Source organism: Calonectris borealis, chromosome 2 (assembly GCF_964195595.1).
Source record: "Calonectris borealis chromosome 2, bCalBor7.hap1.2, whole genome shotgun sequence".
Classification (NCBI taxonomy): Eukaryota; Metazoa; Chordata; class Aves; order Procellariiformes; family Procellariidae; genus Calonectris; species Calonectris borealis.
In genome coordinates this window covers 15,299,587-15,314,695 of record NC_134313.1, presented here as the reverse complement: position 1 = coordinate 15,314,695, position 15,109 = coordinate 15,299,587, and the positions used below count along the sequence as shown (strand labels likewise).

The 15,109-nt window shown below is 36.0% G+C and overlaps 1 protein-coding gene across 2 annotated transcripts in view; it reads right to left on the bottom strand.

Moving 5' to 3' along the window:
* TAF2 (TATA-box binding protein associated factor 2) overlaps positions 1 to 15,109 on the bottom strand; it is a 65,309-nt gene that overhangs the window by 25,706 nt on the left and 24,494 nt on the right. For both annotated transcript variants that reach the window (XM_075141237.1, XM_075141238.1), the window contains exons 12-19: positions 13,763 to 13,917; positions 11,490 to 11,604; positions 11,280 to 11,389; positions 10,419 to 10,484; positions 7,260 to 7,512; positions 4,055 to 4,195; positions 2,291 to 2,401; positions 426 to 619 (exon numbers count right to left, since the gene is read on the bottom strand). In XM_075141237.1, the coding sequence (XP_074997338.1) occupies positions 426 to 619; positions 2,291 to 2,401; positions 4,055 to 4,195; positions 7,260 to 7,512; positions 10,419 to 10,484; positions 11,280 to 11,389; positions 11,490 to 11,604; positions 13,763 to 13,917 (1,145 nt within the window). The remainder of the gene's footprint in view (positions 1 to 425; positions 620 to 2,290; positions 2,402 to 4,054; positions 4,196 to 7,259; positions 7,513 to 10,418; positions 10,485 to 11,279; positions 11,390 to 11,489; positions 11,605 to 13,762; positions 13,918 to 15,109) is intronic.

The window sequence follows — 15,109 nt, the reverse complement described above, 5'->3', positions numbered from 1 at the left end:
TACCTCTGAATTAGGCAGAAACACAAACAACATTCCCCACTGTGTCAAATCCATTGTTTGGTTTCAGTAGAACTGTACTAACTTACAGAGGAAACACAGCTCAGATTATGTGTGTACTCTACAGATGTTATTAAAAGGCTACCTTTTGTAAAACTTTCATAAATGCTCTTCTTAAAGAGGTACAAGCATGATCAACTTATGCCTGCTATTAAAAATCTACATTGATAGAAATTAATGTTGAAAAATAAAGCAATCGAGACAAACTTGCACTATCAGCTTTTGGAAACTGGAAGGAATTTGACATTTAAGATCAAGACATGAAAGCTAAAATCTCAAATACTAACTACAGAAGGGTACATAAAAAACAAAAAAGTTGCATTAATGTGTCTGCTCTCTTCATGTGTACAACAATTATTAAACCACACCTGACTGTAATGGTATGCCTGTAACTGGGAAGAAGCTTCTCCATATTTAGGAAACGGGTAATTTCCTCAAGAATAAGTCGAACATCAGGATTTAAGTTATCCAATGTTCGAACTTCATTGTTCACACTGACTGCAGGAGTTACAGAGTTGGCGAGGGCATCAATCAGCTCAGCACGATAGTAGTTGTCTGAAAACTAGATAAAAACAGCATTTAAACACAAGCAGATATAACAATATATATTCTTTAAAAGCTAAGAAATGCTGAAACACTGCTACAGAACAAGATCTTAAAAACCTTGGGAGAAACTGCATGAGAAAGCAAAACAGGAACAAATTTGTTCTGAAAATGGATTTGAGAGTGATCGAGCAAGCAGACATACTATCAATCATTAATCTTCGCTCTGTGATAAGAGCATGTTAATAGTAATACGAGCATATTAATAGTAATACATTGTTTTATAAAAATGGAAAAATCAGGCATTGAAATTTTTCCAGATATGGAAAATAAAAGCCATTATTTCTAAATGTGAGCATCTAAAACTACCTGTCTGTTTCTATATTCAGAACCAAGGTTACCAAGGTTAATGGGTGCTTAGCACCTCAGAAAATCAGACAGTTTATCTAAATAGCAACTTCACAAGCTTCTGAGGTGAACTAATGGGCTCACTGCTGCTTAGGGAGAAAAATCTTGCTTCTTCATTTGCTCCTTTTACCTAAGCTCACAGTTTCACCCCTTCTGTTGTGCTGGCTGTTGCATTTGTTGGTCGTGTTAATTTAGTAAGCAGCAAAAAGTATAAAAAGAAAATTTAAAACGCAGAAAAAAATACTGGATTTGAATATTAGTTAATTTAATCTAAACAAACCCAATTTCTGTCAGATCCAGCAGAAGATGTCAAATACATGCATGGAAGGGACACTTGGAAAAGTGAGGCGGGATCTCTCCTTTGGTAGTGGGGAGATGTTAGCACAACTCACCACATTCTGTGACTACTGGTGCTTACATTCACGTGTCTAACTCTCTACCTCTCCACCCTCTATCATCCTCTTATTTCAGTAATCTTGCAACAAGTGTCTTGTTACAATATATGTTTCTACACACAAGAAAGTGAGGCTTAAGAGGCTTCAGATTTGTTACACTTAACTTTGGCTACTTAGCTGGGAAGATCACATGCTAGGCTCCTAGCAATTGTAGACTTCCTCTGTAGCTAAGGAGCTAGAATTTTGTAACATCTCACGATCTTAAAGGTCATCTAATCATCCTTCAGAGGTGGTTTGTGTGGGAAGGAACTTTAGATGACAACACTTCCAACCCAGACGCTTCAATTTAGTGATGGAACAATATTAACCTGCGTTTCAGCTGTTATTCAACTAGATGAAGACAGTCCAGTTCTGTGAGCTACAGCTGACATTCAGAACCCAGAATTCCAGAGTCCTGTATACCATTTAAAAAAAGATTATTTCTTTTCTTTGCTGTTAGCAAATACTCTTCTCAAGGTGAAAAAAAAAACCAACAAACCAGTGCTTAACTTTGCATGCTACATGTTAGCCTCATGCACATTTTCTCAAAACACATGGGTCTTTTGAATGAAAAAGAGTAAAGCAAGAAAAGTATGTGTGCAAATGAAGACAGGCAGGTCCTTAGTAAGTCAACAAGCACAAAGAGCTTTGAAACATTCAAGAAATGCTGCCATGGAAATGTCAGCCACAGAACATTCTGTAACATTTACTGCTGAGTTTAGTGTATCACCTTTTCATCAACTCTCCTAGCCAGATATTTACATTAATGGCATAAAACATCATGCACTATCTTAACTAAGACTTTTTTCAACAAAAAAGTGAGAGATTAAAATAGACACGTTCTTTACCTTATTCTTCCTGTTATCGTTATATTTGATCAAATCCAAAATAAACATTAAAACCTCCTTAGGACAGAGGTTGTGAACATCTCTCAGAAGGGCCATGGCAACAGGCATAGTCTGTGTAATAAAATTAATACTAACGTCATTCTTACATTAGTGAAATGAGAGTTACACCCTGAAAAGTGCTACATCCTGAAAATGGGCAATTAACCATTTTACAATGGCAAATCTCTGAAAAGTTGTATTTAAATGCTTTTTGAAAGTCATACCACAAGCTATATAATTTTCAGATCAAATAAACTATGTAATTATTGCTCAAAAATTAGTCATAGTGCAGACATTCGAAAAAACTGTATATCCAAGAAAAGACTCTCAAGTCAAGGCACTATCAAAAAGATAACAAATGAAAAATAATGAAACACAGAAAATGATGATGAACTCTTCTTAGACAGACACCAAATTTGGGTGTTTTCATGTGAACACGATGTCTAAGCTTCCATTACCACCGAGAGGTATAGATCCAACACAGTCAGTGAAGCCTAAAGAATTATTAGCCAGACAGGTATTAGCCTGATTAGGTATTTATCTTAGAATGAGCTAAGCAGCTCTCTTAGGCTCCACTCACATAGATTTAGGAATCTTACTCTAGATCTATAAACTTGGGACATGGGATTAAAAGGGAGAAAAGTGTAAGATTTAGTGGGAAAGAATGAACAATGACAAAAAGAACAGGAAAATACAAAAGAAGGTCCAAGAAAGAGACTGGTGGGGACAAGGATGAAGAAGTTTTGGACAGAGTAAGAAAACAAAATTTGAGTTTTCTCCGTAATCAGGAATATGAAATCTGTGAAATAAGAACTCAATCATCCAATAATTACAGAATCATAGATTCATAGAATCATCAAGGTTGGAAAAGACCTCTAAGATCATCGAGTCCAACCGTCAACACAACACCATCATGCCCACTAAACCATGTCCCTAAGCGCCTCATCTACACGTCTTTTAAATACCTCCAGGAATGGTGACTCAACCACTTCCCTGGTCAGCTTGTTCCAATGTTTAACCACTTTTAGTAAAGAAACTTTTCCTAATGTCCAATCTAAACCTCCCTTGGCACAACTTGAGGCCACTTCCTCTCGTCCTAAACTGTTATAAAGTGAACCTTGAGAGAAAACAATTGTCATCCATTTTGTTATCCACTGTATAACAACTACAGGTCCCAGTAAAAAACAACTGCATTAACATCAAAATAAGCTGCAACTGTATGTATAAGCAATACATGATGTTGACAACTAATAGAAAGGAGAGGGCAAGAAGGATTATGCAGTGCCTTGAACTAAAAAGCCCACCAATTAAAGATAAGATTTATGAGATTTTATTTGCAGTATGATATCATTCCCATTAATGAATAAAGGCAGCTGCTGAATTCACCTAAAACATAAAATTAGTAGCTTTGTTGCTGTGCAATAAATTCTATTTAAGAATGAGCTCATAAATATTTACAAGTAATTATTATATGTACTCTATTCTTCTGAAGAAACTGCTAATTTAACTTCAGCTACTCAGAAAAAATTGCTAAAATTTTGTTAACTGATTTTTGACTAAGATGGAACAAACAGACATCATATAAGAAAGAACTAGTTATTTTGGATTTTTATGAAGGGGTAAAGCAGGACTGTGCTATCCATGTTTCTGTAGTTGTCAGCCATAAGAACATTTTTGTATTTTGACATTTCTTTTAAAACATTCAGTGAAAAAAATAAATTTTACCTTTTGCAGAAAGTAGCTTTGAAAGTTCATGAAGTTGTTCGTCTTCACAATGTTTGGACAAGTCTTACAACAAAACATTCGGGTAAAGAGTGACTTCATGGCTGGTGGTCCTGTCCACGTACTTACCATGGAATTTGCAATCTGTGTAATTAGCAGGGAAGGGAAATGGTATTAACATCACCACTGCAAGTTTAGTTTGGCTGTAGAAAAATATGCATTTCCCATAATCAAAAAGGGTAATTGCCAAGAACATACTGTCCTTCAAATAGATACATATTTTCATCAATATATTATCTTATATTAGCTAAGTTTTCATTGCCAAAAAACCTGCTTTTGTGCCTTCCCAGCATCCTGGGTTTCATACATTTGCTGTATGGAGCAATGAAAGCCTGCAGACAAGAACACCTATGCCTGATGAGGGATTAAGCCTGATGACAGACCGCGTATGTGTGTGTGCGCAAACAAATGGGGCCAATGTACCCTACAACATTGCAGGAGTTTCCGTTGTTACAGTCCCACCACAAACTAAGGAAAAATATGGTTTCACACAGAAGAAAATGAATTTGATTATTTCCTTCTAAATTATTTAGCTTGTTTCAAAGGGTATTACATATGCAATAAGAGAAAGAAAAGCAGGAGGCTATCTGAAGATGAGTAGCAATCCACTTCACAATTGCTCTTACGTAAGATGGGTCCTTTATTACCGAAAACCATTTTCCCACTAAGCCAGGCTTCAAAGTCAGAGAGAGAAAATACTGCGGTCAGACTAGATGTTCCCTTTGCAATAACTCAAGTCTTCGAACTAAAGAATGCAGGTTTAGCTTTTTCTGTAAGCTACATAATGACTCTTCTTGCAGAGGAAGCTTCATTCCAAAGACTGCTTAGAAACCATGATGATAAAATTGCAAATGTTTGAATTTGCATGTTGAAATTTATGTAGCAGTGTAAAATAAAACCCAATCCCAAAAATATTATCAAAGGTTACTATATTTACAAGATATTCACTATTCCATTAATATTGGAGTGTAAATTTTTAAATATTTTTAACCTTCAACTTATTTTAAGCATTTCATTTTGCAAAATCTATAGATGAACAACAGTCTTTTCAAATTAAATCAATAGTAGTTAAATCATCACCTTTTCAGTATGTGTTCTGACTTGTTTGAATGTCTCTTTAAATACTCGCAGAATCGAAGTTTTCTATTTATTCTACTGATATGCTATGCACTCTGAATTCAATGCATTTGTACATTCCCCACACCATAATGCAAGTAGCCTGTCTTGCATTATGTCTACTTAAAAAGACAGCAGGTACACTCTATTTCTGCATCCTTCAATTCAGTATAGCATAAAAACCTGGCCTAAGATGTAACTATCAAGCACAGCTATGAAACTCCTCAATGTTTGGGGAGGGGGTAGTTTGTCTTCTTGTTGCTTTTTTAAACCTTATAGCACATCACCAACACTGCAATGGATCTGAATGGAAAAATCAGCCTGCATACTCCTGGGAATTAATATTGTGACATTTGTTTTCTCCTTTCTCCGTAGGGTTATTTGTCATTAACTATTCAGCAAAGTGTGTGTGTGTGCGCACACACACATCTATTAACTTCTTTATCAATAAGGATTTAATATGTTACCTGGATACGTTATGTCTGAGAGACTGAAGTGCTGTTTTACAATGAAGTATACTGTACATTTAGAAAGTGTAGTAAATTCAGTTTTATAATTGCATTATCACCTACCATTTCTCTGTATCAACATGAGTACACCAAAAACGTTTTACAATAGTAACCGCAATCCAGCTAGAAGTGGCAAATCAACAAAAAAGAACCCTCCCTCTAATAAACATGAGGGACTTGGCTTTTTTTCAATAAAGAATACAAATCCTGAATATTTACAAGCTGCGAAAATTAAACTCAGTTAATGACAACACAAAGTGATTCTTACTACACCCTGATGTTGGCACTAGTAATAGAATATATCACACTTTCCTCCCAGGTAACTTACATAAACATATCTACAACTCTGTCCTGCCATGCTCCTTCACCTTGATTCAATGTCACAGCCATACCTTTTGCCTAGCTTTATAATCTTTTTTCCGTAAGTCAACAACCATATCTGTACACCCAAGATTTTTCATACAATTACAACTGAGCAAAACTGGTTATGATTATCTGCAGCCCAATTGCCTGAGAATTCAAAGTAAAGACAGAAAAAACTATTGCATTTAACCATTGTAACAACTGCTCTTTTAATATTTACCTGTGGAATATAGGCTTTTAAAGATTCCAAGTGAACTCATTATGAAACATGCATATTTGAAGTCAGATACTGGCAGTACCAATACTAGCACATACAGTATTACATACACATGGCAGTATTACATCAGTGTTTCATAATATTAAAATACTTTGTCACAAACATTTCTTGGATTTTGATTTTCAAAATATGGCTAAAGGGTTTATTTCTGTACAGGTATTGAGTTATTCTCCACGGGTACACAGCAGAAAGCAAGCTACATGCCAATAATCTGAACTCTACAAATTGTCAATAAGTATGCCCTTATGTCCATAAAAGTATGTCAATAACATGCCTTTTCAGAAATTCTTATTCTTCTGTGTTTCCATCCAGTTGTTTTATAGGGTTCTCTAATTTTCGTTCTTAACGCTAATTTTGTGTCTAAACAAAAAAGATCTTCCCTTTTTCAAGGCAATTATTTGGGTTTTTAGTATTTAATTGCAGACCAATATGATGTTTATTTTGTGCCCCTATTCAACCTGAAGCAATACTGAGCAGCAATCCGAATTCACATTAGACATACAGATGAATTTCAGCAGTTCAGAGTTCTCAACAGACAGGCCAAGGAACTTCCCAGTAAAATTAAAAAAACACATTTTGGCTCTGAAAAAGATTAAACAAAAGTCTTTTATTTCTGCCACTTAATGAAATCTGGAAAAATCCCTTGTGGTTTTCATGTCTGACATCTCAATTTTGACCATTATGAAAGCCTTCTGCAGTCTCCATTTACAGACTAAAATAATACAGCTTTCCTTTCAAATCAGTCATGTTAAAAATACTTGGCAAATACTTTTAAGAGGCTAAATATCAAGCCAGTTTAAGAACTGTGATGAGTTTTGACCCATTTTCAAACATCTACAACGTCTAGTGATTTCTTCCCTTACTCCCATCCACACAACCTCACCTTTGCAAGGCAGAAGCAGGCCAGCATTCTTACTCTGTAGAAACATTGTTCTTGTTCTAGTATATCAGTCAGTGCAAGCCGTGATGCTGGAGTAGGGAACTTTTCCAATGCCAGAATGGCTTCTTCTTGTGCAACGACATCTCTCTCATAACGAAGCTGATACTGCCACATGAAATCAGATTGTTCAAATTCTACCTTCCTCAGTACTGACATATCAGGGTCTATTCTTATCCAGAGCAAAGGGGAATCAGCACTAGGACAGACATGAAAAACATTAATAGTTTACAACATTTCAAGACTATAGAAATTGAAAAGATGTTCTAACTTGTTAAAAGTTATTTTTAAAGTATTTAGACTCAAAGAACCATAAAAGAATCTAAGTTAGAGGGGACTTTTGAAAGTCACCTGGTCCAATCTAGGATGGCAATTCTAGAGCCTCCTGGGGCAATCTGTCCAAACCTCTAATATGTCAAAGTGAGTACAGTGTTTTAGTATTTTTAACCTACAGACCTGAGTTCATGGTAAACTACTGTATAATCTCAATATATTTAATTCTACTTCCTCAGACACCATAACTTTCATAGGTGAGCAGCACTTTATCACCTTCTACAGTTTAAGACTACCAAAATAAAAATCCAACACAGAAAATCTGGTGGTAAGCACCCAGTTTTTTATATACTATTTTTTATCAATAGATGTGAAAGTGCTTTACAAACACACACATGCTATGATGTTTGCAGACGTTTGCAGAAGTTTGCAGACGACACCAAGTTGGGCGGGAGTGTTGATCTGCTGGAGGGTAGGAAGGCTCTGCAGAGGGACCTGGACAGGCTGGATCGATGGGCCGAGGCCAACTGTATGAGGTTCAACAAGGCCAAGTGCCGGGTCCTGCACTTCGGCCACAACAACCCCAGGCAACGCTACAGGCTTGGGGAAGAGTGGCTGGAAAGCTGCCCAGAGGAAAAGGACCTGGGGGTGCTGGTTAACAGCCGGCTGAACATGAGCCGGCAGTGTGCCCAGGTGGCCAAGAAGGCCAACAGCATCCTGGCCTGTATCAGAAATAGTGTGGCCAGCAGGAGCAGGGAGGTGATCGTGCCCCTGTACTCGGCACTGGTGAGGCCGCACCTCGAATCCTGTGTTCAGTTTTGGGCCCCTCACTACAAGAAGGACATGGAGGTGCTGGAGCGTGTCCAGAGAAGGGCAACGAAGCTGGTGAAGGGCCTGGAGCACAAGTCTTATGAGGAGCGGCTGAGGGAACTGGGGTTGTTTAGCCTGGAGAAGAGGAGGCTGAGGGGAGACCTCATCGCGCTCTACAACTACCTGAAAGGAGGTTGTAGCGAGGTGGGTGTTGGTCTCTTCTCCCAAGTAACTAGCGATAGGACAAGAGGAAATGGCCTCAAGTTGCGCCAAGGGAGGTTTAGATTGAACATTAGGAAAAATTTCTTTACTGAAAGAGTGGTCAGGCCTTGGAACAGGCTGCCCAGGGAAGTGGTGGAGTCACCATCCCTGGAGGTATTTAAAAGACGTGTAGATGAGGCCCTTACGGACATGGTGTAGTGGGCATGGTGGTGTTGGGTTGACGGTTGGACACGATGATCTTAGAGGTCTTTTCCAACCTGTATGATTCTATGATTCTATGATTCTATGTTGAAAGCTGATAAGGCTAACCATGCAAATGTACAGAACTGCCAAGCCAAATGACGGTAAAAGTGAAAGTATCCACAGACAGGATTAAAGTTTTAGTCCTACAGATAAAATTACTCAGTTGTATTCCACCCAAAGAAGCATTTTATACTTTACAATTCACACAGCACCATGACTGCAGAAGTCATTTATGGGAGCAACAAGCACAAACTATATAATAAAGTCTCTTACTCAGTTTTCCACATAAAATTGATAATAGGAAAATACAGACACGGAATTAGGAGAGAGTTTGGAATGATGAAAAGAGCATCAGTATAAATATGATGCGTATTTCTATATGCATTTGTAGAATATCTAGAATTACTGTCAAGATAGTAGCTGGAGAAGAAAGGACAGTGAAAAGAAGAGTGCATACACGGGATTTAGAAGTATAGAAAAGAACAAACATTATCATATGTGTTTGGAGCAGAGGAGTCCAAACTGGACAAAAGAATGACAGTAGATTAGAAAGTGAGCAGAAAAACAAAGCATAAGTTACTTGCATAAAATCATATACCAGTTCAAAGGTAGTTCTAAGAAGATCATTATGGTCTTGGCTCAGCGTAATGCAATAGCTACCTGAACATAACTGATCAGAACAACTCACAAATATTTATGCTAATTGCTCTTAAATACAATTAAAAAACTATTTATTCATATGTCAACTATCATATAGAAATGATAACAATTACTTGCTCAATTAAAATATCCTTTAGAAAATTATTTCTCATCCTATTTTAAATGAGGTTGAATTTACAAGAATCTCCAACACTTTTAAGGTGACAAGCAATCTATCCTTCTTCAAAGAGACACCATCAGTTTTCAAAAGCAGATTATTTGCTTCCCTCAGCCAGCACAAGGTACCAACACCTTCAGTATTTCTGAGAGCACCACTGGCTCCAACTCAAGGAGGGTAAAGCATGTAATTATATTGAGCAAGAATTTGCTTCCAAAGAGCTAAACAGTTCCAACTGAAATTAATGCCAGTATGAATTTCAGTATGAAGCATTTCATCACTTATTTTCAATCTAAAAGGATTCTTTTGGAATTAACCACAGATTTCAGGAACTTGTCTATCTTGGTGCTAGTTAAAGGGTCTTCATCGAGGTCCAACAAAAATTGCTCTTACTTTGTTTCAAGCAAATTCTTGTTTACATTTTACCTATAAACTCAGCTGAAAGATATCATTAGAAATGTGTAAGAAAGAATCAAGTAATTTATTCTATCACCTTATCATGCTTAAGATTTTTTTTAAAACTGATTATAGTAGTTAACCCATACATTTTACACTTCACCAGCATCTTCCCAGCTACAGAAGAAAAGTCTCAAAGAAGGCAAAGAAATGTGGTATAGTCTTGAAATTTGCCAGTCATATAATGAAGTACAACATCACTATCAAATCCTTCAAAATAGACGCTTCGGACAAGGGGAACAAGGCTCAGTCTCACACTGAGAAACTCCAACAAGCTAACTTACTCCATAGCAGAAAGGTCCATGTCCACCTCTTCTCCATTCATCAGTGGAATCTTTTTCTTCTTATTTCTATTAAAAAAGAGAAAATAGAAAAAAAAGGTATTTAAAAAATTACCATACTAGCAAAGATATGTTTATAAATGGAGCTTAAGCCTGCAGAAGTACTCTGTGTATTTCACCACACCGAAAAATAACGCTCTCTCCAGCAAAAAATACTCACAAAGTCAGTGAGTGCATCAGTTTTGTTCAAATAACAATCACCAATATTTTACATCGGTTTAAACTTGACTCCCCACCATTTTTACAATTACACATAAGCATACAACTCTGAGAAGTAGGGGTGAAAGTAGTTATTAAAATGCATTAGGAAACTGAGAGAATGGATTTGGGAAGTATGTTACTTGACTTTTCTTGCTCGTTAGGTTTGGTGAACAGCCCTGGCACTCTCAACAGAAAAGGAAAACTATGCAAGTGCTTCATTCATATATCTTCCCTTGAGGTAATCCTCTGGCCTACATTTGTCTTCCCTCTAATTTGTCTTTCCCACTCAAAGGCATTTTGAATAATTTGATTAATTACAGTCTTCATTTAACTTGTTCTATACAAATAAGCTCTTTATAAAACTTTTACAAAATTTAAGACCTTTACTTATAATTAAGAACTGCATACAAAATGTAAGGTTTCTTGCTGTCCAAAAACAGTAGTAAATTCTATTTTCTCCCCTTACATCACAGGGGAATCTTATCCAGTAAGATTAACAAAATATAAACACAAAATTTAAAAAGCATATATTTATCATCAATGCACTATATGTCTTCATATATCCATACTAAAAATACTTGCAGTTTGTATTTTAATTCTTACCTTCTGCTTTTAGAATGGCAAGGTATATCATGTTTAAGACTGTTTTCTTCAATCTGCAATGTATGGTTGAATGATCCATCAAGTTCTTGCACCGTCACTTTAAGAGGACCCTTCAAGTTCACAAGATTTTGTTATTAACACTAAAATTATGCTTATTAATGTTTACATCATACCTGTACGTGTATGTAAAATATGGAAAATTGGCCTTACCACGTATTTCTGAGTCCCAGGAGACGTGTAGTCTTGCTTTATTTCCAATTCCAATACATTCCGTTTTCTATTAAATGCAAAGCTACCATAAAATTTTACCACTCCACTCTGATCCCTAACAAGCAGTATAGGAATTCTAGCACACAATGCAGTAGTAATAAACAAACATAATTCTCAATGTTTGCACTCTTTACACTTGCTTTATGCTTCTTTATTCCTAGAATTTCCTACCCAAGAAAATCAGGAAATGAAAACATTTATGTTAGTTTATGAACTTTTAAAGATTTTTTTTTTCTTTCAACAGTTCTTTAATGTACACTCATGTATCTTACAGAGAAAAACTGAAGTACAATGAAAATTATCTTGTAAGAAAAAAGTCATTATGAAAAACTGTATTGGACCCCACTACATCCAATGTCCTTGGCATGCTCTCAGAGAAAGTAGTTGAGTAGGACTTCAGCAATTTAATATAATTTGTTTTACTATATATTTCAGTTAAATAAAACTCAGGGGAAAACACAGACATTAGCTTCTGTTTTCTACCCACGCTACATTTAACTCAATTATTTTATTGCAGTTTTTCAAACTGGGTCATTGTGAGCGTGAGTGTGTGTGTGTGCGCGTGCGTGCGTGTTCACATATACATGAGAGTATACAATATGACTGATAAAAAGTTATGATCTCACTCTGCATTTTTATCCCAGGCAACAATTTCTTCAAGTCAACTGTTCCTGTGAATAATTTCATCATTCATTATTTGTATGACAGCCGTTACTACACTTCACTTCTAGTAAAGCTAAAACACTAGAAGTATTTTAGTGTAGTGCATGCTCCCAACAAGTCTCTGACAATATAAGGCAAAAGCAGGTAAGGAAAACCTGTTCTTTCATGCCCTGACCAAAATACGGTCATTTGGCTAGATACCTCAGACTGGTTCTGTTCACAGAGGCTGCCTTCATACAGGTCTGTCATCATGTACAACTTAAGGCATTTTTAGTGGTTTCTTCAGCACAAGGTTTAAACTCAGCATCAACACAGCACTCGTTAATAGCGTAAGATATCGCTAGTTAATAGTAATATGATATCCTCCCAAACAATACAAAGACCAGCTGTGGTCTTACAAGGCGGAAAATCTGCTATCACAAATGCAACAGTGTCTGAAGCATAGTAGGGAGGTTGCAACCATAGGATTAAACGCAAGTTACAGTCAACAGGATCAGCCTTGGGGCCAAATTCCAGAGAAGCTGAAAAATCCCCAAATCTGAGAGTTACAATTCTTCCTTGCTTACAGAACAGACGTAGCTAAGATTCACCCAGCTCATATAGTAATGCTGACATTTAGGTACAGCTGCAGTGTGAATATATGTACATACAGAACCCCTAATTTCCTCAAGTGCTGGGCACAGCAAAGTATGGAAATTAGAATAATGTGTATTTATACTTTATGAATACTATTGATGCAGATAAAATACTAACTTCTTATACTACTCTATAAATATTAATTATACAGTGTTTTTTAGTTAGATATTGAGATGCATGGACATTATTAAGTCAGCTCAAATAAATAATGGCTAAATATAAATACCTACTTTTATTTTCTGTTAGAACTGTAAGGTATGGTTTTACTGCAGTCATGTATGATTTTAGGCTGCAGTCACTTTAATTAAAACTACCAATTAAACCTGTTAAATGGAGCAAATTCAAATTTACCCTCACACCCATCCAAAATAAGAAATCCTATTTCTTGACTAATATCACTGAAATTTGAAGAATCAACACACAAAGGTTTATTTTACCTGAAATTGTAATATTAACACAAGCTACCAAGCTATTAAAAGTCAGTGTATTTTAAACTATCAACCTGTTCTTTAGGTTACTTATTTCATGGTGATTTACTGGAAATCACATCTTAAAATGCACCAGACTATAGCATTTTCCATGTCAGACTTCAGCATATTTCTATGGGCAGTGTCCTCTGGAATCCCTTTAGTGTAATTTGGCCTTAAATTCCAGCAGAGTTTTTGTGCTTCTTTCAAAGTAAAACTTAAAATCATGAAATCCCTTCTAGGAAAGAACACCCAAAAAAGCTAGCATACTCTAAATGACTATGAAAGGAGTGTGAACCTGTGGCTCACATCTATTTCTAATCTAAAGAATAATGTACTTTTAAGCAAAGATATTTCATAACTTTCTTCACATTCCTTTAATAGTGCCAATTAAAAAACAAATTCATTCTCCATATTAACAATCCAGACCAAGAATAAAAAGGATACACCCACTGCTTTATTAAAGGTTGGATGTCTTTGCCAGAGACATTTGAGATAGATTTCAAAAACCCAGATGTGGAAACCAACATCTGACTCCACATGTGTGACTGGAACTTCTGAGATGAAGCAGTGCTGGCCAGACTCAACAACTTGTTGAAAACCTAAAATGATAAAAAGTTATTACTTTCACTAAATACTTCAATATATAAAATAAGCTTTTCTGTTTAATTGCAGCTGAATTGCAACTAAAGGCCAATAAAATCATTCCCTGATAACTGGCCTCAAAGAAAGTCTTTCAAAATAAAGACGTTTCAGAAAATTATTTCCTTGTCCATATCAGAAATTGTGATTTGCAGACATAAATGTATTTTTACTTAAGGCAAACCATCCACGATGTTGAGAACAGCTCTGAACCCCCAGCTTCTTAACGTGAGAAATGCTTAACAGTAACAAAATTAAACTAAAAATGTCTTCTTTGCTCATCACCGCTACAGATACAACTTATCATGCAGCTTTTTAACAAACAGAGTTGAATTCAAAGTGGAAGATAGAAGCACTTTTTGGCATCCATATTCTAGTTCTAAGCACCTCTATACTTCAAAACCATGTAATTTGTGAGGTTAGTCACTGCAAGCAGGTGTGGCCTTTATTTACCAAATTATAATTCAGAGGGTAAAGGGTGTGTTTTTAATCAATTCTTCCCACCTGAGCTTCTTCAAAGAACCAACATCCTCAAAGTTACATATACATACACAAAACCCATTAAAAGACCATGAGCTTTCAAAAATTATCTACAGTAAAACAGAACACTGACTATATCTGCTCTTTAGAAATAAAACAGTCATCAAGTCCTCTGCTTTACTATTCTTTTTTAAAAATTGCAAAGAATAATTAAAATTATGTAAGGAAAGCTTTAAAAATGGTGCAGCTGCTGTATTTTCAACCTGACAACTGCTTATAATAGCTCTAGCACAAGCACATGCATGTTATCCTTCAAAAAAAACCCAACCAACCAACAAAACAAACAAACAAAAAAATCCAAAAACCTGAAGTTGATAGGAAACGGTATCACTCAGTTTCTAACTGGGTGTTTGTTTACAGCACCCTGTCTTTTTTAAGGCATGTCAAAAAACATATTTAGTAAAGAAGAAAAACTACAACTCTGCAGAAGTTTAGTATTTCAGAATAAAATTACAATCTTCTATTCAACTTCTTCTTCTAATATAAAGATCTATGCTCCCTTTAGCACTGAAAATTTTATGCAGTGGAGAGAGCAGAAGCTGGATTCTCATTACTTTCATTATTTGTAATTTGATTAGATTAGCTCACAGCAACACCAGTTAGAGTAAGTAA